General features: G+C 40.8%; 1 protein-coding gene across 5 annotated transcripts in view; it reads left to right on the top strand.

Moving 5' to 3' along the window:
- ptprub (protein tyrosine phosphatase receptor type Ub) overlaps positions 1 to 26,291 on the top strand; it is a 282,304-nt gene that overhangs the window by 193,215 nt on the left and 62,798 nt on the right. For all 5 annotated transcript variants that reach the window (XM_058084355.1, XM_058084359.1, XM_058084358.1 and 2 more), the window contains exons 8-13: positions 6,599 to 6,916; positions 7,337 to 7,446; positions 11,176 to 11,377; positions 15,004 to 15,106; positions 16,302 to 16,575; positions 24,059 to 24,095. In XM_058084355.1, the coding sequence (XP_057940338.1) occupies positions 6,599 to 6,916; positions 7,337 to 7,446; positions 11,176 to 11,377; positions 15,004 to 15,106; positions 16,302 to 16,575; positions 24,059 to 24,095 (1,044 nt within the window). The remainder of the gene's footprint in view (positions 1 to 6,598; positions 6,917 to 7,336; positions 7,447 to 11,175; positions 11,378 to 15,003; positions 15,107 to 16,301; positions 16,576 to 24,058; positions 24,096 to 26,291) is intronic.

Below are 26,291 nucleotides of genomic sequence, written 5' to 3'. Positions count from 1 at the left end.
CTGGACACATAGCTCTACATTTACTAATTGATTTCATTACATGAACAACTATCATTTGTCTGCATAATTGGTCTGCAGACCAAAAGTGACCAAACGCTAACCTAACTTCAGAGTCCACTGGGCCGGCACCAGTTGGTGCCAGTTCGCCCCAATGCAATTTGCTGTGATGTCTAGTGTCGTCAATAAGGTGCCTACTGGCGTGCAGTGGCTCAAACTGCCTCCCAACTGGGCCGTGGTGGCCCGTAACGGCGGCAAAAATTGAGTTTGGCAGCAAGAAAATTTCAAAATGTTTAAAGTCTTATTAATTATATTAATTAATTATATTAATTAATTAAATATAAAATAAATTAAATAAAAAATATAAATCTTAATATATATTAATTATATAATATTAAAATAGTCATTTTAATTTTAAAATCTTATTAATTATATGAATTAATTATATTAATTAATTAAATATTAATCTTAATTTTAAACATTTTGAAGTGTCCACCAAGTGGAAACAAATGTCACAAACAATCCGCCTATTGGAATCCACTGGAATGTAATGGCACGAGCCAAGTTGGCAATGATACTAGGAGTCCACTGTGCCGGCGCCAGTTGGTGCCAGTTTGCGCCAAAGATTATGTAATTGGTGCGTAGTGGATCGCTGTGGCCCGGAATAACGACAACGACAACATGCCGAGCGAACATTAATTCGGCGCCACAGCAAGCCACAACACACCAATCAGAATATCTGGCGGCCCAGTGGACTCCTAGCATAAAATACACACTAAGTATCTTTTGAATTATTTTTTTTGTACTAGACTAAAAGTGTGAACACACCTTTATTTTTCCTTATTTCCCATCTCGTTGACTGAAATGGACTCTCAGAATCAAGCCATCAGCTTTTTTGTGAACAGAGGACTTTGACTTGGATCTTATGTGACTGGCGTTGTGCAATTCGGTCCCATCTGTTGGTGATGTTTGACAAGAACAAGCACCGGGTGAAGATCTAGACGTCTACGTGAGTGTGTTATGGTAGCCACCGCCAGACAAGCTGCCTTGTGCTTGTCATGTGTAATTTTAACATCATGCATCGCATTGGTGACGGATAACTTTTTACACTTGTGTGACAATTTATGTTGGATATGAGATAGTAATTAAAACAATTTAAGTCATTAAACATTAAAAAATATATATGATGGCTACAGTTTTAACTCTGGAACAAATTATTCAGAATGTACGTAATTCATTTCATTCTTAAACTATATTTTTCTTTCTTTTTCACTGAATAATCTGTTATGACTAAAGCCATCAAATTAAAGTTTAATCAGTTTTTGAATTAATCATGATTAAACACCACTATATCCGAAATAGGTCAATTTTTATTGAATTTTATTTACAGAAATATAAATGTCAGGACACGATTCCACTATCAACAGCTCCAAATGAATCTAAAATTTAAACCAAGCTAAAATGTATTGATATTATTTTCGATCTATTTTAAAACATTTCAATCACACTTTGTGTTATTACGAGCGATGAGGAATTGCCTTCGAAGATTCATTTAAGTTGAGTGACATGCTTTAAGTGTATTTTCAGGCATTGCAGAGTACACTAAAATGCTGATTAGCATATCCACTTATTATTATTTGTTGCCTTTCTCTTTATTTAGACCACACATGCACGCATAATAAAGATAACAAATATCAAATATCTTACTTTTTATTTTTCTACACAAAATAAGATGAAAAATAAATAAACAAATCAAGAATAAAGAAAATCAATCAATCAGTAATAAATAAATATAATAATAATACTAATAAAACAGCAAATAATAAAAACTTAAGAAACCACATATAGTTGGTGGGTAGACAAATTATTTTTTTCAGATTAAAATGAACAAAGCATTATTAGAGCCCTGTAGACATGACAAAACACGACTATAGTCACATTTATACTCTTTTTATTTACAACATATTGCGCAACTGCAGGGTCTTGAGACACATGCTAACTCGCAAACTAGAGAGCTAGCGACCTAAACGGTAGCCTTCAAGTTATTTCCTTTAAACTTAAATAGCCAAAAACTTACCACTTCCACACGGATAGGGAGGATAACTATTAACAGTTATTTAACCTTTAACATGAACATTAATCAAAAGTAATATTTTTTTCTGGGTACATGATACCATACAGCATCCATATCAAACTTGCGCGGGCCGCACTAACATTAAACTTTCATATCAAGGCAGGGGCCTCAAACTAGGGCCACATTTGGCCCGCGGGCCGCGTGTTTGAGACCCCTGATGTATACTTTTGGCATGTGGGAGGAAGACGGAGTACCTGCAGAGAACCCATGCACGCAAAAATAATGTAATAGAGTGGATTTCATTTGACTTTAGAGTCCATAATATATTTATTTCTATTTTATTTACGACAAGGCAGAACTGCCTCCATACATGTACTTTTTTCCCATCTGACGCAGTCAGCCCAAATCACCTCCATGGCTGCGCTGTACTGTCCCATGTCACAATTTGAGCGGAGACAACAAAGCAGAACCCGTCACTTTCAATCTCACGTCCAATCTTGTAGGATCAACGTGGTGCTCTGGGCTTTCGGCCACGTTGGGGCGGCTGCGGGGTGTCAGAGAATGGCTGCCCATGGCACACCGACAAGTAAAAACGAGGCAAGGCTTGGCACGAATGTCCACTTTGAGAAAAGCCACAATGAGCACACTGTGGGTTGTTTTGGTGCCGCTTTCATCCATCCCCGCATTTTAAATGCCTCGCATTATTTCGACTGTGTCCCGTGAAGACTATTAATTATGCCACTACAATACTTATCAGTTGCACTCAACAATGGAACACAAGCGTTTTATTTTTGTGGCCCATGTCTACTAGTTAGTGGCATTCATCTGCATGAGGCGTGGGTCATATTTCTATCTGAGATGGCTGAAAGCAAATTAAAAGAGAAAGCTGGTGACTGCGGAGGCCCTCTGCGTAGATTGGAAGTGTCACTGCATTTTACTTCAAAATAATTGCTACCACAGGCTGTAATAAATGCAAATGAAACTGGGCATAGGACTGTTGTATACGATAATGTTGTTTTTCTGTTTTAGACGTGCTTGAACATGCGCAAAATAGCAAGCGAGGAGATGATGCGGAGTGGTCATAAGAGTATAGAAAGAGAGCAGTGCATAATATGGCTTTAATACATGGAATGTCTGTATGTTGCGTATTAATGATGCACCTGCTGTCTTATTGATGTTCGCTGCACTAGTCGGTAAGGAAATGAAGACTCCTCTGATCTGTCCTTTACTCCCATATGTCTCCTTAATGTCACTCCCTTCCTCTCTGCTCATTCCTCATCATGCCTTATTAAAATGATAAAGCACCACAATAGATTATGATGCTTGTTGACTGTGTTAATAACTGATGAATGCCCCCATTGATGGCGAGGATGTCCTTGGCTTTGGTCGGGATGCTCTTGGACACTGGCGGGTTTGTGCCTACCTCTACAAGAGACTCTCTGTATCTTTCAGTATTGATGAAAAAGAGAGATGTCGTTCTTTTAGATGGACAACGTTACCACAGCCATGAGCGGAATTAAAGTGGTTCTCTCTCTAGAAATGTGTAATGACCCGGCAATAAAAAATAACAAGCAAAAAGTCAGCACCCTTGCACAGTTATTATATCTGTTTGTTTATGGCACCCAGGGCTTTGTGGAGAGCAACATCAAGTTGAACATTGTCTGATTAATTAGCACAGCTGACTTGAGGTCTAGCGCCGCTAAAAGGGGGGGGGCTGCGAATAGGCAACAGTTGACCACCCTTTTGGAAATAGGGCTGCTTGGAGGACAGGAACAGGCGAACAATTTCAAGGATGGTGCAAGACCTTGACATTCACAATACTTCCATGATGCTATCAAAAATCCAATTAAATGCAGTTAAAGGGGAACTGGGTGGGGGATTTTGCCCATCATTCACAATTCTTATTTGAAACATGAACACATTTATTTCCTTTTTCTGTGCATTATAACACAAGAAAATGAGTTAATTTGAGCTAGCTTACAATGCTGTCATTGGGATACATCTACTTCGACTATGAAGAGGGCTTGCATGGTTTAATATCCATGCTGTAATCATGCATAAACATATACACTGATGATAACGTAATAGTTGCAGTATCGTGTCCTATTTTGATGATTTCAAACACTACTGAAACATCTTTCCTTGGCGCATTGATACTAGCTAACAAACAAGACACCTCGCTAACCGCTAGTCTCAGCGTCATTCTCAGACGGACGAGTGGATACCTAGCTCTTGATTTCACTCAACAAGATACTCGTTGTTGTCAGCATTTTTTTTTTTACCTGAGGACTGGAACACAACAGTCTTGTGCTGGAAGATACAGTCATTCCAATGAGAGCGGACATTGTAAGTGTTGTCGCTGCTTGTTGACAGAACTAGCATAAGTACGAAAGAAGAGGAGTTTCAGTCGTGTTTTAAAGAGGAAAAAGAAGACAGTAGATCAAGCTGTTTTTTTTAAAAGCCCCCTTTTTTTGAAGATATGACGATATGTTGACGATATTTTCAAGTAAAATGAAACTTCCGAGTTTGAGAAAAGCAACCTCAAATTTATTTGGCGTCCAAAAAAAGATTTTCCATAAGAAATTATTGAAAGTGAAATAATCAACATCTCTGTGAACCAACATTGTCCATTCTTAAGAGTAACAAACTATATTTCAGCTTTAATGATAAATGATGAAGGTCAGTGTGTATGTAATCACAAGATTTGGTCGTGTTTTGCACATTATGCCCTCCATTAATGTCATGAATGTGTTTAGGCCTTTAAGGCATTTTAGGTCAAATTGATGAACCGGTGAGCGATGGAAAAACTCTCAACAACTTTGCCAAGCCATTAGAAATTCGAGGAGGTCATTACTCAGTAAAACGGTCATTGTACAAACAACATTAAACTCATCACACAGCAACTTACCACTCTAAAGGCACCTAGGAAATATACATTACAACTAGCAATACCAGTATATGTATGTATATGTCCGTTCATCAATTTGACCTAAAAATTGATGAGTGATGGAAAAACTCACCACAACTTTGCCAAGCCATTGGAAATTCTAGGAGGTCATTACTCAGTAAAACAGTCATTGTACAAACAACATTAAACTCATCACACAGCAACTTACCACTCAAAAGGGACCTAGGAAATATACATTACAACTAGCAATACCAGTATATGTATATGTCCATTCTTGATGAGCGATGGAAAAACTCACGACAACTTTGCCAAGCCATTGGAAATTCTAGGTGGTCATTACTCAGTAAAACAGTCATTGTACAAACAACATTAAACTCATCACACAGCAACTTGCCACTCAAAAGGCACCTAAGAAATATACATTACAACTCACAATACCACAGTATATGTATATGTCCATTCTTGATGAGCGATGGAAAAACTCACGACAACTTTGCCAAGTCATTGGAAATTCTAGGCGGTCATTACTCAGTAAAACAGTCATTGTACTAACAACATTAAACTCATCACACAGCAACTTACCACTCAAAAGGCCCCTAGGAAATATACATTACAACTAGCAATACCAGTATATGTATATGTCCGTTCGTCAATTTGACTGAAAATTGATGAGCGATGGAAAAACTCACGACAACTTTGCCAAGCCATTGGAAATTCTAGGTGGTCATTACTCAGTAAAACAGTCATTGTACAAACAACATTAAACTCATCACACCGCAACTTACCACTCAAAAGGCACCTACGAAATATACACTACAACTGGCAATACCAGTGTATGTATATGTCCGTTCTTGATGAGCGATGGAAAAACTCACGACAACTTTGCCAAGCCATTGGAAATTCGAGGAGGTCATTACTCAGTAAAACAGTCATTGTACAAATAACATTAAACTCATCACACAGCAACTTACCACTCAAAAGGCCCCTAGGAAATATACATTACAACTAGCAATACCAGTATATGTATATGTCCGTTCATCAATTTGACTGAAAATTGATGAGCGATGGAAAAACTCACAACAACTTTGCCAAGCCATTGGAAATTCTAGGAGGTCATTACTCAGTAAAACAGTCATTGTACAAACAACATTAAACTCATCACACAGCAACTTACCACTCAAAAGGCCCTTAGGAAATATACATTACAACTTGCAATACCAGTATATGTATATGTCCATTCTTGATGAGCGATGGAAAAACTCACGACAACTTTGCCAAGCCATTGGAAATTCTCGGCGGTCATTACTCAGGAAAACAGTCATTGTACAAACAACATTAAACTCATCACACAGCAACTTACCACTCAAAAGGCACCTAGGAAATATACACTACAACTAGCAATACCAGTTTAAAATATCAGCAGCTATTTTAACATCTACCCATAATGCTCTACTGCAGATGCACTACTGTTTGCTGTTCTCCATGGTTCTCCATGTACTGGAAGTGTACTCATATTCATTAATGTTTGTGAGTGTGTGTGGTGCCACAACTCATAATTCATTTGTGGTATGCCACGATAACGTTCTTCACCACGTCATCTTCATTTTTCTCCCATCCAGAGCCAATGCGTGCACTGCGGGGTCTCACAGCCACAGATATCCAGCCCAGGCAGTTGTCTTTGCTGTGGGAGAACCTGGCGTTCAATGTGACACGCTGCCACACCTACTCAGTGTCCCTCTGCTACCGCTACACCATGGCGGGCGGCGGCGGCGGCCACAACACCACCGTGCGAGAATGCCTGGCCGTGGAGCACAACACCTCACGCTTCACACTGCGTGATCTGCCGCCCTACCACGGCATCCATGTCCGTCTGTCACTGGTCAACCCTGAGGGCAAGAAAGAGGGCAGAGAGGTCACCTTCCAGACTGAAGAAGACAGTAAGTCCCGGGAGGAGGTTGAGGAAGAGACTGACAAGACAGCAAAACAAACAAACTAAAGTTTCAGATGATTTTTTTGACTAGATTTAGACTCTAAATCTAATGTTAATGTAAGATTTATATTTATATATAGTTTGCATCGGCTGCTTTGACATTGATGCACATTTCCTATTGCAAGCAACTTAAATGTCAAGTATGAGAACTGACAAGAGAACGAGACTATACAATTTATTTCTTCCCTGATGCATTCCATATATGGACGGTCCATTTAATTAAATGTGTCAACCTGCTGTAAATAGCGAGTTATCTGTGGTGGGGCTTTGTTCCCGAGCAACGTGACATGGTGTTCGTGACTTGGCTGATGTAAACAGAGCGGGCAGACTTTCTCAGACAAATGTGTGTTATGACAATGTCTTCCAGTCCCAGGAGGCATTGCACCAGAGTCACTCACCTTCACCCCGCTGGATGACATGATCTTCCTTAAGTGGGAGGAGCCTCTGGAGCCCAATGGCCTTATCACCCAGTATGAGGTGAGTGGTGGAATATGGTTAAGCTAATATCCCACCGTTAAATGAAAGGGCATGGAAATTATCCACCTCTAAGGACTCATACATTTTGCACTACTTTAATTTACTTTAATATGGTAATGTTTTTATTTCATTTGAACATGCATCAGATTACAATTGAATGCACCCCATAATCAGTTCACAGTTCCACATGTCCAAAAGGAGTAGGAAGAAGCAAAGCTTATTAAATCCTACCCCTCCATCTGGTACTTTTACAATCAGTAACTGTTACATTTGTTCACTTCCTGCTTTCCTAATATAGTTTAAGTTTAAAAAAATACTTTTTTTCAGGTATGTGGCCTAACCAACATTTTTCTCATTAAAACACAACTTAATTGGATATACGTAATTCTTGACCAAATCCGTTTTTTCCGGTCAACAGTTAACATTTCAACTTTTTAACGTTTTACTAAGTTAGTGTGTGGATTTACCAGTACCTTGGTTAGTGTCATTAACCTTCCAGATGGTTGGATACCCTAATATAGAGTTAAGGGTTTGAACCATAAACCAGAGCCAGCATCATTAATTGATAACAAATGTGCATCTGTTGTGCTGCCGGCGCTCCGCGGAGCAGTATCATGATTCGGTGTTCGCTGAATGTACTGTTCCCTCTGTGGCGAGGCATCGGTGAGACCTGCCAACCTTTTTCCTTCCTTGGCCTCTCTCGCAATGTCCCCTCAAGGATATTATTGAAAAGGATTTGTGGCCTGACATAAAATGGATGCGGCTGAGGATATATTTATTTATTTTTATACCGCTTGTTGATCTCCCACCGCTGACTGTAAATGCTTTATACTGAGCTGCAGAAATCCTCTTCATTTCTCTTCAGATTAAACCATTGTCCACTCTGCTTGAGCCTATTGATTATATTACAGGGTTTCCACACCATCACGCTGTTCTGTGCTGAAATTGAGCATCTTTTAGATTTGTCCTGGTGGTATTAACTCAGACACATGGTGCGCTCAGAAATGTATCATGTTTTTTTGTTTTTTTTTTTGTTTGTGGAAGAAGACAAATACAAAACTTGTTTTTGATATTGTTTTTTTTTTTTCAAACATTTGAAATCAGGTGTCGGAAACAATTGGTATATGGGATATTATATCATATTTCTAGCTGGTGAAAAATGCAGGTGCATTTTGAAATATTTATTTCCCCACAAATTAACCCTCCAATGTATTACTGTCAACTTTTTGGAGCCCAAACAACAAGAACTAATAATAATAATAGTAATAATAATAACATAACTCAGTTTTTCTCATATATATGTACTTTCTTTGTCTACTCACATAAGGGCTGTCCAGCTAACCTCTGATATATATTCATTCATTCATTCATTAATTTTCTACCGCTTTTCCTCACGAGGGTCGCGGGGGTGCTAGAGCCTATCCCAGCTGTCTTCAGGCAAGAGGCGGGGTACACCCTGGACTGGTCGCCAGCCAATCACAGGGCACATATAGACAAACAACCATTCACACTCACATTCATACCTATGGACAATTTGGAGTCGCCAATTAACCTAGCATGTTTTTGGAATGTGGGAGGAAACCGGAGTACCCGGAGAAAACCCACGCATGCACGGGGAGAACATGCAAACTACACACAGAGATGGCCGAGGGTGGAATTGAACCCTGGTCTCCTAGCTGTGAGGTCTGCGCGCTAACCCCTAGACCGCCGTGCCGCCCCCTCTGATATATATTATAAAAAAAAACAATTTCTAACTTAAAAAACTTGCGAGTTTTGCCAGGAAGGGGAGATGACGGAAGTTTGAGTCCAAGCCCTTCCTGGCTCTCTTAGTCAGGACCTGGGTTGCGTTGTGGAGGGATTTTTGCAGCTTTGCGACATTTCGGACATTGGGCTCTTGCCTGCTCGTCGGATTCTTCACCTTTGTCGATGGCTTATATTTAATTACAGAATAATTTTACGGACAATTTACGGACCCTGATTTACTAAATATAGCAACATCGTCGCTATGTATGAGGTGTGTTATGTCACGGGTGTTTGAAAGTTGGCATTGAGTCAAACGCAATTAGCGTTAATAGAACCACTTGATTATTAAGGGTGCAGAAAAGTCCAAACATCTACATACATGGATTGATCTGACAAATATTGAAGTAAAGTTGATCAAATGTAGAATTACTACAGCTTCTGCTTGGATGTTAAGAAGTAGCCGATGGAACAAAACAGCCACACGTCACTTGCTGATGCTGACACTGGCAACACCGATGTAGGTTGGATTGCAAGGTTTGCATGATGAATTACTTACATTTGGGTAATTCAACTTAAATTTGTAGTGCACGTGTGTGCTACTGCTCCTTCATCTATCAAATTTACTTGACGTGAATACATTCATTCATTCATTAATACTGGACAACCATTGACACTCACATTCATACCTATGGACAATTTGGAGTCGCCAATTAACCTAGCATGTTTTTGGAATGTGGGAGGAAACCGGAGTACCCGGAGAAAACCCACGCATGCACGGGGAGAACATGCAAACTACACACAGAGATGGCCGAGGGTGGAATTTAACCCTGGTCTCCAAGCTGTGAGGTCTGCGCGCTAACCACTCGCTAACCACCGTGCAGCCCGGAACGTCTAAACCCGGAGAAAACCCACACATGCACGGGGAGAACATGCAAACTCCACACAGAGTGTCTCCTAGGGTCTCCTAGTACTGCTCCTTCATCTATCAAATTTACTTGACGTGAATACATTCATACATTCATTCATGCTGGACTGGTGGCCAGCCAATCACAGAGCACATATAGACAAACAACCATTCACACTCACATTCATACCTATGGACAATTTGGAGTCGCCAATTAACCTAGCATGTTTTTGGAATGTGGGAGGAAACCGGAGTACCCGGAGAAAAACCCACGCATGCACGGGGAGAACATGCAAACTCCACACAGGGTGGAATCGAACTCGGGGTCTCCTAACTGTGTGCCCTGCATGCTAACCACTCGACCGCCATGAATACAATGTTAAGTTAATTATGTATTGATATCAAAAATCACATGGTGTCCAAAAAAATTACGATTCTTATCACTGACATATATTTTGGTTTCAGGCAACGAAGGTTGATGGATAAAAGTATATGAATGGAAGAAATCACCATCATTAAACTATTCTTAAGATAATCACCAAGTCTGTGTTTGAGGGTGCCTGAGTATATCTCCATGCACGTTTCCTACTTCAGTTGGAGTGCATGTCTGTTCTTTGTGTGTTCATTCCGAACGCAAAGTGCTCTTTGTGTATGTATATGTGCTCATCAGCGTCAGATTGTGGTAATGTCATCTCATTTCGCTCTCCACTTTTTTCAGGGTATAATTGGAAACTCTCTTGGGAGTACTGTGAAAAGTCTGGCAAATCAGTCCTTCCTCTAAGAAAAAAAAAACTTAAAAAAAAAAAAGATGGAACTTTTAAAGGACACTTCTATGTAGCAGTTTTCCGAGTTTTAATAACAGTTAATTGAAGTCCTGAACGTTTATCAAATGTTGAAACACTTAAGAGTCCACTTGAACTGTGCTTTGTCCTTTGTCCTTGGCCCATAGAAATTAAGTATGGTTTGGCCAGTCAGCCAATTACAGCTTTAATTGCAGGGAATTAAATAATCACGCCTTGCCTGTTATTATGTCAAACCCCTTCATATTGTTTTTAAGTCACCGCAGCCGCTCTCTTTTACAGATCAGTTATCAGAGCATTGAATCCTCCGACCCTGGCATCAACGTGCCAGGACCCAGAAGAACCGTGTCCAAGCTAAAGAACGAGACCTACCACATGTTCTCTAATCTCCACCCTGGAACGACATACTTGATCTCCGTGCGAGCCCGTACAGGGAAGGGTTTTGGCCAGACCGCCCTCACTGAAATCACGACCAACATCTCAGGTATTGTACTGCCAGGAATTGACGTCGTCATCTTCGTCAGCATACGCAGCAGAAACACTGAACGCCCACACAGTTTGACATTTTCGACAGTTGGTCGAGCCATCAATATAAGTAATTCACATAAGCAATTAAAAAATCACAGTATTGAATGAATAAGCGCATTGATAAAAAGAAAAAAAAAACAGAAGCTGGCATAAGAACAATAGCTAGCCTGAATGTGAGCAAAGGAGTTATATATAATGTACAGTTAGGTTTTATGATTAGCCCGAAACAGCTAATTGCTATTTCGAAAAATAAAATAAAATAAAATAAAATAAAATAAAATAAAATAAAATAAAATAAAACGCGACCCTTGTGAGGAAAAAGTGGTAGAAAATGAATGAATGAATGAATGAATGAATGAATGAAAATAAAATATAAAATAAAATAAAATAAAATAAAATAAAATAAAATAAAATAAAATAAAATAAAATAAAATAAAATAAAATAAAATAAAATAAAATAAAATAAAATAAAATAGGGTGGTTAAGAATAATTGCATAATAAATTGTACTCAGTTTCACTGCAAGTTTATAGTAGAACAATAAAAACCAACTCCAGCTGCTCTGCCACGTTGGAGATAATTTGCCAAATTGGAAAAAATTATTGTTGCCAACACACATCAATATAAGTAATTGAAATGAGCAATAAAATTACAGTATTGAATGAATAAGCGCATTAATAAGCACAATAGCTAGCCTGAACGTGAGCACAGAAGTTATATATAATGTACAGTTAGGTTTTATGATTAGCCCAGAATGGCTAATTGCTATTTCTAAAAATTGAAATAAAATAAAATAAAATAAAATAAAATAAAATAAAATAAAATAAAATAAAATAAAATAAAATAAAATAAAATACGGGTGGTTGACAAGCATCACATAATAAATTGTACTCAGTTTCACTGCAACTTTATAGTAGAACAATAGAAACCAACTCCAGCTGCTCTGCCACGTTGGAGATAATTTGCCAAATTGTAAAAAATTATTATTGCCAACACAAACCTGCCAGATTGCTCACCTTAGTATGAAAGCTGAGTAAAAATATGAAATGGCATCATCTCGCCGCGAAGGCCGTTTTTTCTTTTTGTTTGTTTCATTGCTGTTTATCACTGCAGCATGCTGGTATAACTCCAGACTTCACCAATACTGTGCTATTATTAGGATCTTCATATTTCCCTATTGACCTTGATATCTTTCGTCTTGTGCCAAGGCAAAAGTAACGCTCCCGGGGAGAAGCAGCTATTTCCATCGCCTCTCTGAACAAGTGGCAAGCTGTCATGTGGCTGTCCTTAAGACATTAATTAACTTATGGAGAAACACCACCAAAAGGACACGACTGAACATTACGTTAAAGGAAGGGATGCTATATATACAATATATACTGTGTGTTGTCGGGGACAGAATGTCAACATCAAGAGTCTTGGAGCTTATTATTAATGGTGATAGAAATCCAGCCCGCTTCTTGGTCTCTCCTTTTAATGGTGCATTTGTGCTTGTTAGGGGATGGAAATGCTCCTCTTAGGAATGCAGGGCAAAGCCACTCGAAAGTGTGTCTCACTCACACTGCCTAAATCTCTCTTCTGAGAGAACGTTTTGTTTAATTATAGAGTTAGAGCACAATCCTTGCCTACTGGCTCCATGTCATAGACAATCCTGGCACAGAAAGAGCCCAAAAAGTCTTTACAGACCATGCGGAACTCCCTTGACTGGCCCACGGGGCAGAGCATCCACTTACGAAAAGAAGCCCTCAAATGGGTGCTGATAGAATACAAACATAGAACAGCAGCTCCATGTGCGATGGCCGGCGTTGGCTTTTTTTTATTAATGCCTTCTCCAAATTTATGTCCGTAATGCAGTGTTTTTTTTTACAACCGAGTTGTATGCTAACCGAGGTGTATGCAAACCGAGGTGTATGCTAACCGAGGTGTATGCTAACCAAGTTGTATGCTACCCGAGGTGTATGCTACCCGAGGTGTATGCTACCCGAGGTGTATGCTACCCGAGGTGTATGCTAACCGAGGTGTATGCTAACCGAGGTGCATGTTAACCGAGGTGCATGCTAATCGAGGTGGATGCTAACCGAGGTGGATGCTAACCGAGGTGTATGCTAACCGAGGTGTATGCTAAACAATGTGTATGCTACCCGAGGTGTATGATAATCGAGGTGTATGCTAACCGAGGTGTATGCGAAACAATGTGTATGCTAACCGAGTTGTATGCTAACCGAGGTGTATGCTAACCGAGGTGTATGCGAAACAATGTGTATGCTTACCGAGGTGTATGCTAACCGAGGTGTATGCGAAACAATGTGTATGCTAACCGAGGTGTATGCTAACCGAGGTGTATGCTAACCGAGTTGTATGCTAACCGATGTGTATGCTAAACAATGTGTATGCTGCCCGAGGTGTATGCTGCCCGAGGTGTATGCTAACCGAGGTGTATGCTAACCGGGGTGTATGCTAACCGAGTTGTATGCTACCCGAGGTGTATGCTACCCGAGGTGTATGCTAACCGAGGTGTATGCTAACCGAGTTGTATGCTAACCGAGGTGTATGCTAATCGAGTTGTATGCTAAACAATGTGTATGCTAAACAATGTGTATGCTAACCGAGGTGTATGCTAACCGAGGTGTATGCTAACCAAGGTGTACTATTAATACTAGTAATATTTGCAAATGATGATTAATAAATGTTAATTATAAAAAGTGATATTGGATAATTCCTCACGGCACACCTGACAATTTCTCAAGGCACACTAGTGTGCTAATTCTTGCACAGTGGTTGAAAATCACTGCCGTAATGGATGCTACGAAATTGGCCAACCGTTTTTTTAATATAGTAATCATTTATTGGACATGACTAGTTTGCTCTCCATTCCTTTACTAATTGACTCCTGATATTAAAAGCAAAATGTGCTGCCACAACTCCAGGGAGGAGTGTGACTTAAGCCAAATCCTTTTAAATGAAAAAAAAAAAAAAAAACTAATCAATTTTTCCTCCTTGGCATGACTTTTAATTGGACCTGTAGCCAGGAAAAGTAGAAGAAGCACATTCAAACAATGTGCTTAATATGAGGACATGGCTATTTAGTATATTAGCTCTGCTAAGCTTTTAAGCACAGAAAAGGGGTATCGCTTTCCTAAAATTCTATGCTGTGCTACGTCTGCAAGAGGCAGAATGTTTAATAAATAATTAATAGGTTTTTTTTACATTTTCTATCCGTTCTGGGATAATCTTGGACTTTCATTCCGGTGTCTGGCGACATCATAAAACCTTTATTAACTTTACAGGCTATGTTATAAATAACCTTGTATCATTCTTAACTGTCAGGAAGCGGAAAAAACATGTTAACTGCTTTAGTTGTTTAGTAAAAGTAAAATAAAATAGAACCACTGGCACCTTGATGACATTTTATTAGAATGAAGTTACTAAAAAAAAAACATTTTCAAGCTACAACCTTTTAAAATAGTAATATCAAAACTGAGTATTATAGTTCACTGGAGCCATTCACTCCCCCTGTCATAACACTGCCACTGCTGGATATGAAGTATTTGTGTGGTATAAATGAAATACTGTCTGTCCTCAGCACCTACATTCGATTATGGAGACATGCCTTCCCCCTTGAGTGAGACTGAGAACACAATAACTGTGCTGCTACGCCCCGCCCAAGGCAGAGGAGCGCCTGTCAGGTGAGGAAAGCATCTTAAATTGTGGAATGCAAGATTCCACAGTGGTGTGAAAAAGTGTTTGCCTCCTTCCTGATTCCTTATTTTTTGCATGAATGTCAAACTTAAATATAATGACAACACAACTGAACACAAAATGCAGTTTTCAAATTAGGCTTTATTATTAAAGGGGAAAAAAAGATTAATTGAGATCTATCAGTTATAATATATATAACTGATCTATAAGATCTTATAGATCTTAATATAAATCTATAAGTTATTCTATATTTGAGACTACAGCAAACCACACTAGCATGTTTTTGGAATGTGGGAGGAAACCGGAGTACCCGGAGAAAACCGGGGAGAACATGCAAACTCCACACAGAGATGGCCGAGGGTGAAATTGAACTCGGGTTTCCTAGATGTGAGGTTGGCGCGCTAACCACTCAACCGCTGTGCAGTCTGAGATCTATCAGTCTGGAAAAAGTCATTCGAAATATTTTGGGACTCCAGCAAACCACAGTAAGAGCCATTATCCACAAACGGCAAAAACAAAGCAAACTCCACACAGAGATGGATGGAATTGAACTCAGGTCTCCTAGCTGTGAGGCCCGCATGCTAACCATTCATCCGCCGTGCAGCCGCTTTGTGTTTAATGGTACTTAATTCAGTTACTTTATTTGGAATAATACATACATATTGTGGGCTGCATGGCGGACTAGTGGTTAGTGCACAGACCTCACAGTAAGGAGACCAGGGTTCAATCCCACCCCCGGGCATCTCTGTGTGGAGTTTGCATGTTCTCCCGTGCATGCGTGGGTTTTCTCCGGGTACTCCGGTTTTGTTCCCACATTCCAAAAACATGCTAGGTTAATTAGCGACTCCAAATTGTCCATAGGTATGAATGTGAGTGTGAATGGTTGTTTGTCTATATGTGCCCTGTGATTGGCTGGCCACCAGTCCAGGGTGTACCCCGCCTCTCGCCCCTAAGACAGCTGGGATAGGCTCCAGCACCCCCGCAACCCTCGTGAGGATAAGCGGTAGAAAATGAATGAATGAATGATAGATCTCAATTATTGACAAATATTTAAATTTGTTTAATGATCTGAAACATTTAAGTGTGACAAACATGCAAAAAGATATACAAACCCCTTTTTCACACCACTTTATGCCAGTAATAGTGCATTAAAATGTTCAATTTTTACTCGTTTGTGTCCAGCACATACCAGGTGGTTGTACAAGAGGAGACAGGGAAAAAAGTAAAAAGGGAGCTGGGGCTTCAAGAGTGTTTTCCCCTGCCGATGTCCCACGGTGAGGCCTTGGCCAGGGGCACCCCGCACTACTACACCGCTGAGCTCCCACCCAGCAGCCTGCCAGAGGCCAGTCCCTTCACTGTGGGTGACAATCATACTTACAACGGCTACTGGAACACCCCTTTGGACCCCCGTAAAAGCTACCTTGTCTACTTCCAGGCAATGAGCAACTTCAGAGGGGTGAGTGATGGGAAGACACCCACCGGCGGTAGCACTTTGCCCAGCTTTAGTAAACACATCGTGAATTTCAGCCAATGTTGAGGGGCGTTAATGATGATGTGTTTTTGCTAATGCTGCGGTTGATGCGATGGAACAGCTGGCATTGTCTGGGCTCACAACCCTTGAAAGAGTATTTATGCCATGAAAAGCTTTGGTAAACGACAACATTTTGAGCCGGTGGTGTAGCTACTTGGAAATGATGTATGTTTATTCCACACTACTTTGATTTCCCTACAAACAAAACATGCCAAAAGCGGTGAATTACTTGCATGCATTAGTTTTTTTTTGGCTAGCAAAGCTGTGATTAGCGGGGATTACTGAGAGTCAACAACATACTCTTCTTCATCTATCTTTTATATGACATGCTTATGCTTTTTCACTCTGTTTTGTCCTTTTACCGCATGCCCTTCTCTTCATTATCTTTTCATATCAGGCATTCATTTGTCCTCTCTTTGTTGTATCATGGGTTTAGAGCAGGGGTGCCCAAACTGCGTTCCAGGGGCTATTCACGGCCCGTCACTGTTTTTTAATCGACCCTCTGCACATTCTAAAAAAAAGACACCTAAAAAATACACAGAAATGGGAAAAAAATGTACAGGAATAATAGAATATTTAAGATTCTCATGAGGGTTGTTGTCATGCTGGAGCCTACCCCAGCTGTGTTTGGGCGAAAGGCAGGGATGAATGGATGCAGGGGCACCTTGTACATAATTGTTTGTTTCTCATAAAATGCATTCATTCATTCATTTTTTACCGCTTATCCTCACAAGGGGGTGCTGGAGCCTACCCCAGCTGTGTTCAGGCGAAAGGCAGGGATGAAAGGATGCAGGGGCCTCTTGTACATAATTGTTTGTTTCTCATAAAATTCATTCATTCTTTCATTTTCTACCGCTTATCCTCACGAGGGTCGCAGGGGTGCTGGAGCCTACCCCAGCTGTGTTCGGGCAAAAGGCAGGGATGAAAAGGATGCAGGGGCCCCTTGTACATAATTGTTTGTTTCTCATAAAATTCCTTAATTCATTCATTTTTTACCGCTTATCCTCACAAGGGTCGCGGGGGTGGGTGCTGGCGCCTATCCCAGCTGTGTTCGGGCGAGAGGCGGGGTACACCCTGGACTGGTGGCCAGCCAGTTATTTTATGAGAGGCTGCACAGCGTTTGAGTGGTTAGCACGCAGGCCTCACAGCGAGGAGACCCGAGTTCAATTCCACCCTCGGCCATCTTTGTGTGGAGTTTGCATGTTCTCCCCGTGCATGCGTGTGAGTTTTCTGCCACATTCCAAAAATTGGCAACTCCAAATTGTCCAATGTGAGTGTGAATTGTTGTTTGTCTATATGTGCCCTGTGATTGGCTGGCGACCAACACAAGGTGTACCCCGCCTCTCGCCTGAAAACAGCTGGGATAGGCTCCAGCACCCCCGCGACCCTCGTGAGGATAAGTAGTAGAAAATGAATGAATTGTATGAGAAACGAACAATGAGGCTGCACGCCGGTCTAGTGGTTAGGGCGCAGACCTCACAGCTAGGAGACACGGGTTCAATCCCACCCTCGGCCATCTCTGTGTGGAGATTGCATGTTCTACCTGTGCATGTGTGGGTTTTCTCCTGGTACTCCGGTTTCCTCCCACATTCCAAAAACATGCTCGGTTAATTGGCAACTCCAAATTGTCCATAGGTATGAATGTGAGTGTGAATGGTTGTTTGTCTATATGTGCCCTGTACAGCTGTACAGGGTGTGCAGCTGAAGACAGCTGCGATAGGCTCCAGCACCCCTGTGACCCTTGTGAGGATAAGCGGTAGAAAATGAATGAATTTTATGAGAAACAAACAATTATGTACAAGGGGCCCCTGCATCCTTTAATTCGTCAGTATTCAGCCCTTGGTGGAAAATCCCCATTTTAGAGGTTAAGCCATCCCAGCCATCCCAGTGAAAAGACAAAGCCTGGTCTCCTGTGATACCCAGAGGACATTACCTTTCCAAACTCGATTACACGACGAGCCGCTACCTGGATGAAGCAATTACTTAGTGATAATTGGACCCAGGTGCAGATGATCAGAGGTAGCGACACAACGCTTTAATATTTGCCAGCCACCGCCAGATCTTTGTGTGTGAATGACATCGCCCCAAAGTGGAGCTGTGGACGTCTGTGGTGTGTTTTCCAACTTTCAGATACACAGAGCTTTAGCATGCAGAGCTGTGTCTTTATCCAGGCAAAGTTTTGCAACCACATTTGGACCAGAGGACTGCTTCATCCCTTCTGTAGTATGAGCTCATCATTTAATGATCCGCAGCATAGTCTTTTTTTTTTTTTTTTTTTTTACAATGGATCTAGGTGGGTGGTTGATCCATTAACAGTGGCATCTTTTTCCAACCCAGGGGAGAAACATATTGAGGGAGTGCAGTGTGTGCACTTCATACAACTAGTCTGCTAAGCATGGGCTTAGATAGGGTTTACTGGCGGATGGGATTAGGTTTTCTTTTGTCTGGCAGTGAGCCAGAGCTCATGACCCACAATGAGTGGCCCGTTACACAAGTAACTCCGTCCTCCTATTTTCTACAGTGCTGCTTTTATCCAGAAAGTCCACAGTAGTTTTGCTGCAGATTCCGATACCGATCATCCATGAGTGAAATCGGCCAATAACTACAATAACCGATCACATAGATTAGGTGTATACAGGTAACAGGCTTCATTTAGACAAAAACATAGTTAACTTCCTTTTTTTAAGAGCGAAACTGGCAAAACATGGAGGATGAGAAGCCTTTTTTCAAGGAGACTTTGGCCCAAGCAGTCTGCAAACCGGGTGTCCTTGACCACCCACAAATCCAACCACTTTTCGGGCCAAACTCACCAAGCCCCACCAAGATTCGTCCCTCCAATACTGCAATAAATTAAAGTTTTTTAACGTGTTTTGCAGGGTTCAAAATTGATATGATTCTCCCGAAGGACAGCTAATCCCCACACGTCGGCCATAATTGTTTTGGTTTTGACACGCCTGCCCAGTAAGAGACAGGCACAGTAGTTTTGCTGCCGATTCCGATACCGATCATCCAATGGAGGATGAGAAGCCTTCTTTAAGGAGACTTTGGCCCAAGCAGTCTGCAAACCGGGTGTCCTCGACCACCCACAAATCCAACCACTTTTGGGGCCCACCCCACCAAGTTTCCTTCCCTCCAATACGGCAATGAATTAAAGTTTTTTAACGTGTTTTGCAGGGTTCAAAATTGATGATTCTCACAAAGGATAGCTAATCGCCACACGTCTGCCATATTTGTTTTGGCTTTGACACGCCTGTCCAGTAAGAGACAGGCACAGTAGTTTTACTGCCGATTCCGATACCGATCATCCATGAGTGAAATCGGCCAATAACCACAATAACCGATCACATAGATTAGGTGTATACAGGTAACAGGCTAAAGTGGAACCATAAAATTACCTTCATTTAGACAAAAAAATAGTTTGCTTCCTTTTTTTAAGAGCAAAGAGAGAAGCCTTCTTTAAGGAGACTTCAGTCTACAAACCGGTCTTCGACCACCCACGAAACCAACCACTTTTGGGGCCGACCCCACCGAGTTTCGTCCCTCCAATACTGCAATAAATTAAAGTTTTTTAACGTGTTTTGCAGGGTTTAAAATTGATATGATTCTCATAAAGGCACAGTTTTGCTGCTGATTCCGATACCGATTATCCATGAGTGAAATCGGCCAATAACCACAATAACCGATCACATAGATTAGGTGTATACAGGTAACAGGCTAAAGTGGAACCATAAAATTACCTTCATTTAGACAAAAAAATAGTTTGCTTCCTTTTTTTAAGAGCAAAGAGAGAAGCCTTCTTTAAGGAGACTTCAGTCTACAAACCGGTCTTCGACCACCCACGAAACCAACCACTTTTGGGGCCGACCCCACCGAGTTTCGTCCCTCCAATACTGCAATAAATTAAAGTTTTTTAACGTGTTTTGCAGGGTTTAAAATTGATATGATTCTCATAAAGGCACAGTTTTGCTGCTGATTCCGATACCGATTATCCATGAGTGAAATCGGCCAATAGCCATAATAACCGATCACATACATTAGGTGTATACAGGTAACAGGCTTCATTTAGACAAAAACATAGTTCAATTCCTTTTTTTTAAGAGCGAAACTGTTAAAACATGGAGGATGAGAAGCCTTTTTTAAGGAGAATTTGGCCCAAGCAGTCTGCAAACCGGGTGTCCTCGACCACCCACGAATCCAACCACTTTTGGGGCCGACCCCACCAAGTTTCGTTCCTCCAATACTAATACTAATACTAATAATACTTTTTTAACATGTTTTGCAGGGTTAAAAATTGATATGATTCTCACAAAGGACAGGTAATACCCACATGTCGGCCATGATTGTTTTGGCTTTGACAAGCCTGCCCAGTAAGAGACAGGCTTTTTTGATCGGCGTTGAAGGGCAAATTTTGATCGGTTTATAGTTTATTGATAGTTTATATTCATGAAATAGTGCTGTTGTCATATGTGATAAAAACAAGCAGTGGTGTAATAATGTGGGCGGGTCTTACGTGCAAATAGTAATGTGTACTGCAGCAATCATAAAACGAATTTGCTGCATCTGCTCTTGCTAATACTGCATACACACGTGGATTTTAGTCGTTAAGATGAAAGACTTAAGATTTTTTTGCATTTCTTGTCGAGTTTGACATTCCGTTAACCTGTGTCAGCGCTTCTAAGAAAATCTATACTGGGTATTGAGCAATAAAGTTTCCTTCCTGAGCCTTCTGTGTCATATTGACTGGTTCATTAATGAAGCTCTGTTGGGTTTGCGTCCATCTTGACAGTTTTGGGGAAAGAAAAAAAAATTGCACCCAGTACTCTGCAACAATGGCATCAATGTGAGAATAGCTTGAGCAATATAGGGCCTCATAATATTTAGCATTTAGCTGTACTAATTATCTAGAGAGGGCCTGTCAAGAGCCTGTGTAATTGCTTTGATTGATCTGTCTAAAGAGCCTCTTCAAAGTCTGTAGATACAAGACCGGGGCTTTGCTGGCGAATGCAGCATGGCTGACTTCAAACACACACACACACACACACACACACACACTGAAAAAATATGGGCAGTGGAGCCTTGTGTTGTGTGTTGGCAACCATGTTGTGTGTTTGGAGCTGCCAGAACCCACCTGCCCCTGCGGCATGACTGGCACTACACAGCTAAATGTGTGAAGTGTGAACGACCATGACAGGCTTGCCAATTAACTCTTCTGCTAAGTTGGCATGCAATAATTCGCATGCCGATGGGAAAGAGGAAACTTCTTTTAAAATGAAGCAGGGGATCTGCTGTCAGGTAATTCTCCAATAAATACAATTTTTAAATTAAAAAAAAAAACAGCTTACAGGAAAACTGTTCCAATGCAGCTCACTGTGACATCACAGTGAGCCTTGTGAGAAGTCACCGCCTCCATCCAGCCGATGTACAAGCTGTTAGCTGTATAAGATGAGTGGGACCAATCACGGGAGGCGGGCCATGGGTGGAATAAATGAAAACAGCTGGAGTAGGTGCAGATTCTGGAAGATCTTAAAAGCTTTATTTGCTGGTTATTGTGTGTAGCTGCTCTATAGGAGTCCACAACTCAATACAAAGGACCAAAGATTAACATAATAGGTCCCCTTTAATTAAATACAAATATCCTTACATTTATTGATGGAATACTAATTAGACAATTTTGCCAAGTATTTCAGAAATGGATGTAGTTCCGCTAACGATGAGTACAGTAGCTTAGGGGATCTGCAGGAAGTACTCAATACACGTCCACAGTACCTTTGTGCAATGCCGACATGGACTCAGTATTTACGCTCTGTCTTCTGAATCTGTCTGTCTCACACCAACTACCCTCATGTCCTCCTTCACTACATCCGTAAACCTCCTCTTCCTCTACGCCTCCTGCCTCCTCTAAGCATCCTTCTACCAATATATTCACTATCTCTCCTCTGGACGTGTTCGAACCATCTCAGTCTGGCCTCTCTGACTTTATCTCCAAGGCTTCTAACATGTAATGTCCCTCTGATGTACTCATTCCTGATCCTATCCATCCTGGTCACTCCCAATGACCAGGATGCCTCCTACCTGGAGGCTCTAAACGCAGCATCCTTCTACCAATATATTCGCATATTCACTCCTCTGGACATGTTCTAACACGTAATGCCCCTCTGATGTACTCGTTCCTGATCCTATCAATCCTGGTCATTCCCAACAAGAACCTCAGTATCCTCATCTCTGCTACCTCCGGTTTTGCTTCCTCTATTTTCCTCAGTGGTACTGTCTCTAGACCAAACAACATGGTTGGTCTCACCACAGTTTTGTATACCTTTCCTTTCATTTTAGCTGAAACTCTTCTATCACGTCTGACACCTGACAAGTAAACAGGATATAGCCTAAATCGCTCTTATTTTGAAGGCCAGTGTTGTGTTAATTCAACTGTGCACATGAATAAACTTGCCTGGCCTTAGTTCTCATGCTTTATTTACGCTGAACTTCAACATCAGCTCCATGATATCATTGTGTTGCTAATGTTGCACTGAGCCGACTGCTCTTTTTTTTTAATGAAATTAAGCTAAACTTTTTAGCCACTTCTTCTTCATTGGTGAGCATGGATTTGTCTTCTGGTTGATGAAGTGTGCAATCGAAACTGGGACTCTAAATTGATCATCCCCCAGGAGAATCGCAATGTTAGTTCATTGATCCGCAAGACCCGATACCCAAAAAGTTATACCCCCCCCCCCCATGCAGTACCTGATCAAGGCAAGAGAGTTTAAGAGTTAGCTTCATATGCATTTTCATTTGGCACAAAAAAAAGTAATTTAGCTTTGAGGAGGTCTTTTCCAAATGTGCTCATTTGTGTAAGTGTCCCTCAATGCCTGGATTGGCATGTGTAAATTTTAATTTCATAATGCATCTCTCCACAAGGTGGAGGGGTGGAATTGGATTAAAGACCTGAATTTCATTCATGTTGTTCTACAACGGTCCTTTTTTTATAACTCTGAGATGTTATCAACTTGAATTTGAATAGAATTAATTCATTTTCATAGTGGTGCATCGGTCTGGAACCCTCCCCTAATTATGCCCCCCCCCTTCCCCCCAACCCATTTTTAACTCTAATCTTTTTTTCCTTCAGCAAAAAGCTCTTATCCGTATCTTCAGTAGTCTGCCACAGCTCTCAGATTTGCTGATATTTAAAGGCGTCATGTTGTTAGAACTCTCATATCAAAGGTCATTTTTCCTTTTAGTCAGAGTACATTTTCCTGAAGTTAATTAGTAAAGTAAAACATATTTTTAGAGAAGCATAGTGGAGCCCACTCAAAAATTGTGAACTTTGGCGATTAGAGCTAAGATATTACTTTCTATCTGGTTCCATTTATGCAAAGTAACACTCTCCTTTTATGTGTTTTTTTTTCTTTTGCAGGAATCCAGAATAAACTGCATCCGCATCGCCCGCAAAGGTAATATAACATGAATGGGTTCATTTTGCATCAGCAATCTTTTCTCTTTGTTATGAACTGATATTCTACAATAGGACTCCTCAAGTTCATATTGCACTGTTATTGTACTCAAGTACAAAATGTGGACAAATTTTCTCCGACAGCCGTGGTTGTTTAGCTGCGCTTTTCACGGAAAAGGGCAACAGGCAGGGAGGGATTAGAGGTCAGGCTTTCATCCTGTTTGTTTGGAAGCGGCCGCTGGGACGCAGCATATCAAAGGAAGTCTCTTTGTTCTCATCAGCGGCCCACTAGATGGCTATATCTGAGGGGCTCTGACCTCAGCGGGCTCCGAGGGTCCTCCACATCAAAACTTCCACATGGAGCCACCTAGAACCCCCCACCCCCCAACCCCCCCTTTTTTCTGTACCTCAGTTTTTGGATTGGAAGGGACATGAAAAGGGCAAGGAAATTGACACTAAATTCTTTTGGCAGGAACCCCCCGCCAAGTCCCCCCCCCCCCCCATCCCTTTCCCTGGCTGGACTGAGGATCACAGTGAATAAAAGTCATGAGTTTGGAGAAATCACTGCACCGTAGCAGTAAACACATCCTTGTACAGAAATTGAATGTTGAGTTTTTTTAAGAGGACTTTATAGGTGAATCGTGTTTACGTGCATTGTTAGCTAGCAGTTTTTTTGCTTGCAGTTTTTCAGTGTTTAGAACGTATCAATAAGGAAGTTCATGTCTCACATGCATGGGGGCAAAATCCCCCCCCCCTCCATCTGGTACTTTTACAATCAGTAACTGTTACATTTGTTCACTTCCTGCTTTCCTAATAATTTTTTTTGTTGTCACATACCGAAGTACGAGGTGATATGACCATCCAATGACATAATGTGTACCATAGTAAGTGTCAATATAGTGATGTATAGCACATCATGACTGGTTCAAGACTCTTTTCGAACAGAACACATCAACGTCAGTGCCGTTCCAACATTGAATAATATGTTCAATACAAGGGTCACGGTAATGGTAATGGTTTAGTAGGAAGAAGCAAAGCTTATTAAATCCTACCCCTCCATCTGGTAATTTTACAATCACTAACTGTTACATTTGTTCACTTCCTGCTTTCCTAATATAGTTTAAGTTTTTAAGACTCTTCATCCTTGTATTTAGCAAACATCAACTGCTTGTATTGTTTCTTGAATTAGCTCATCGTTGTGCTTACTAAATCCATTCCAGAGTTTGATTCCACATACTGAAATGCTATGGCTCTTTAACATAGTCCTAGCATAGAAGTGCTTCAAATTTCGATAATTTATTTTAAGGTTAAGTCTCACAATAGTTATTAAATATCGTGATATGTCAAAATGTCATCACATTTCTATATAATTGTGCCCTGTCATTTATCTTTTTGTTAATAAAATACATTAGACATAGATGCAAATAGTGAGTAATAATGATTTAATCTGAAAATTGTGATTAAAACTGATTAAAAATTTTAATCAGTGGTTGTCAATGATTTATTGTCATGCCCCTCCCCAGGCGACACAAATGTTTTTGCACCCCCCCCCCCCTCGATTTGAAATACTATTGAGAAACTGATAATATCTATTATCAAACCTGTACAGACATGTTGACTACGATAAATCGGTACATGTTGGCAGGTCTGCACTAATATTGAACTCTCATCTCATTAACATATGTGAATGACTAAACAATACAGTAAATCCAGGGGTCATTTCCAAAAGTGACAGGTCACGTGTGATTTCTCCATGCCCCTCACATCGCACCCCCCGCATCATCTCCTCAGCTGTTATTATCAAGCAGCTCATCACAAGCCACAAGTGGACGCAAACGATTCCATCTTGTATATGAAAACTGGAGATTACATTTCAACTTGCAGGTGACAGTTTAATTAAGGATCTTCCGGCAGGCTCGGCATGACAATAGACTTCCATTCCTTCTCTAAGCACCAATTTCCCAATGTGGAGCAACTGGCAGATGCAAGGATTCGTGTGGAAATCAATTTCATGCTCATGTTCAGCCTGCTAGACATTTCAGGTTAAATGTGGAAAAAAACTGTGGTACATTTTAATGCCAAATGTAAGGAACCTGGGATGGAAAGTACATTACCATCTGCAGTACATGTCTGAATACTTTGGAAATAAACTCACATATTCATTCATTCATTCACTTTCTACCGCTTATCCTCACGA

The sequence above is a fragment of the Doryrhamphus excisus genome, chromosome 10, assembly GCF_030265055.1.
Source record: "Doryrhamphus excisus isolate RoL2022-K1 chromosome 10, RoL_Dexc_1.0, whole genome shotgun sequence".
Lineage (NCBI taxonomy): Eukaryota > Metazoa > Chordata > Actinopteri > Syngnathiformes > Syngnathidae > Doryrhamphus > Doryrhamphus excisus.
Note: the sequence above shows the minus strand (reverse complement) of the source record. Positions and strands in the feature narration are given on the sequence as shown.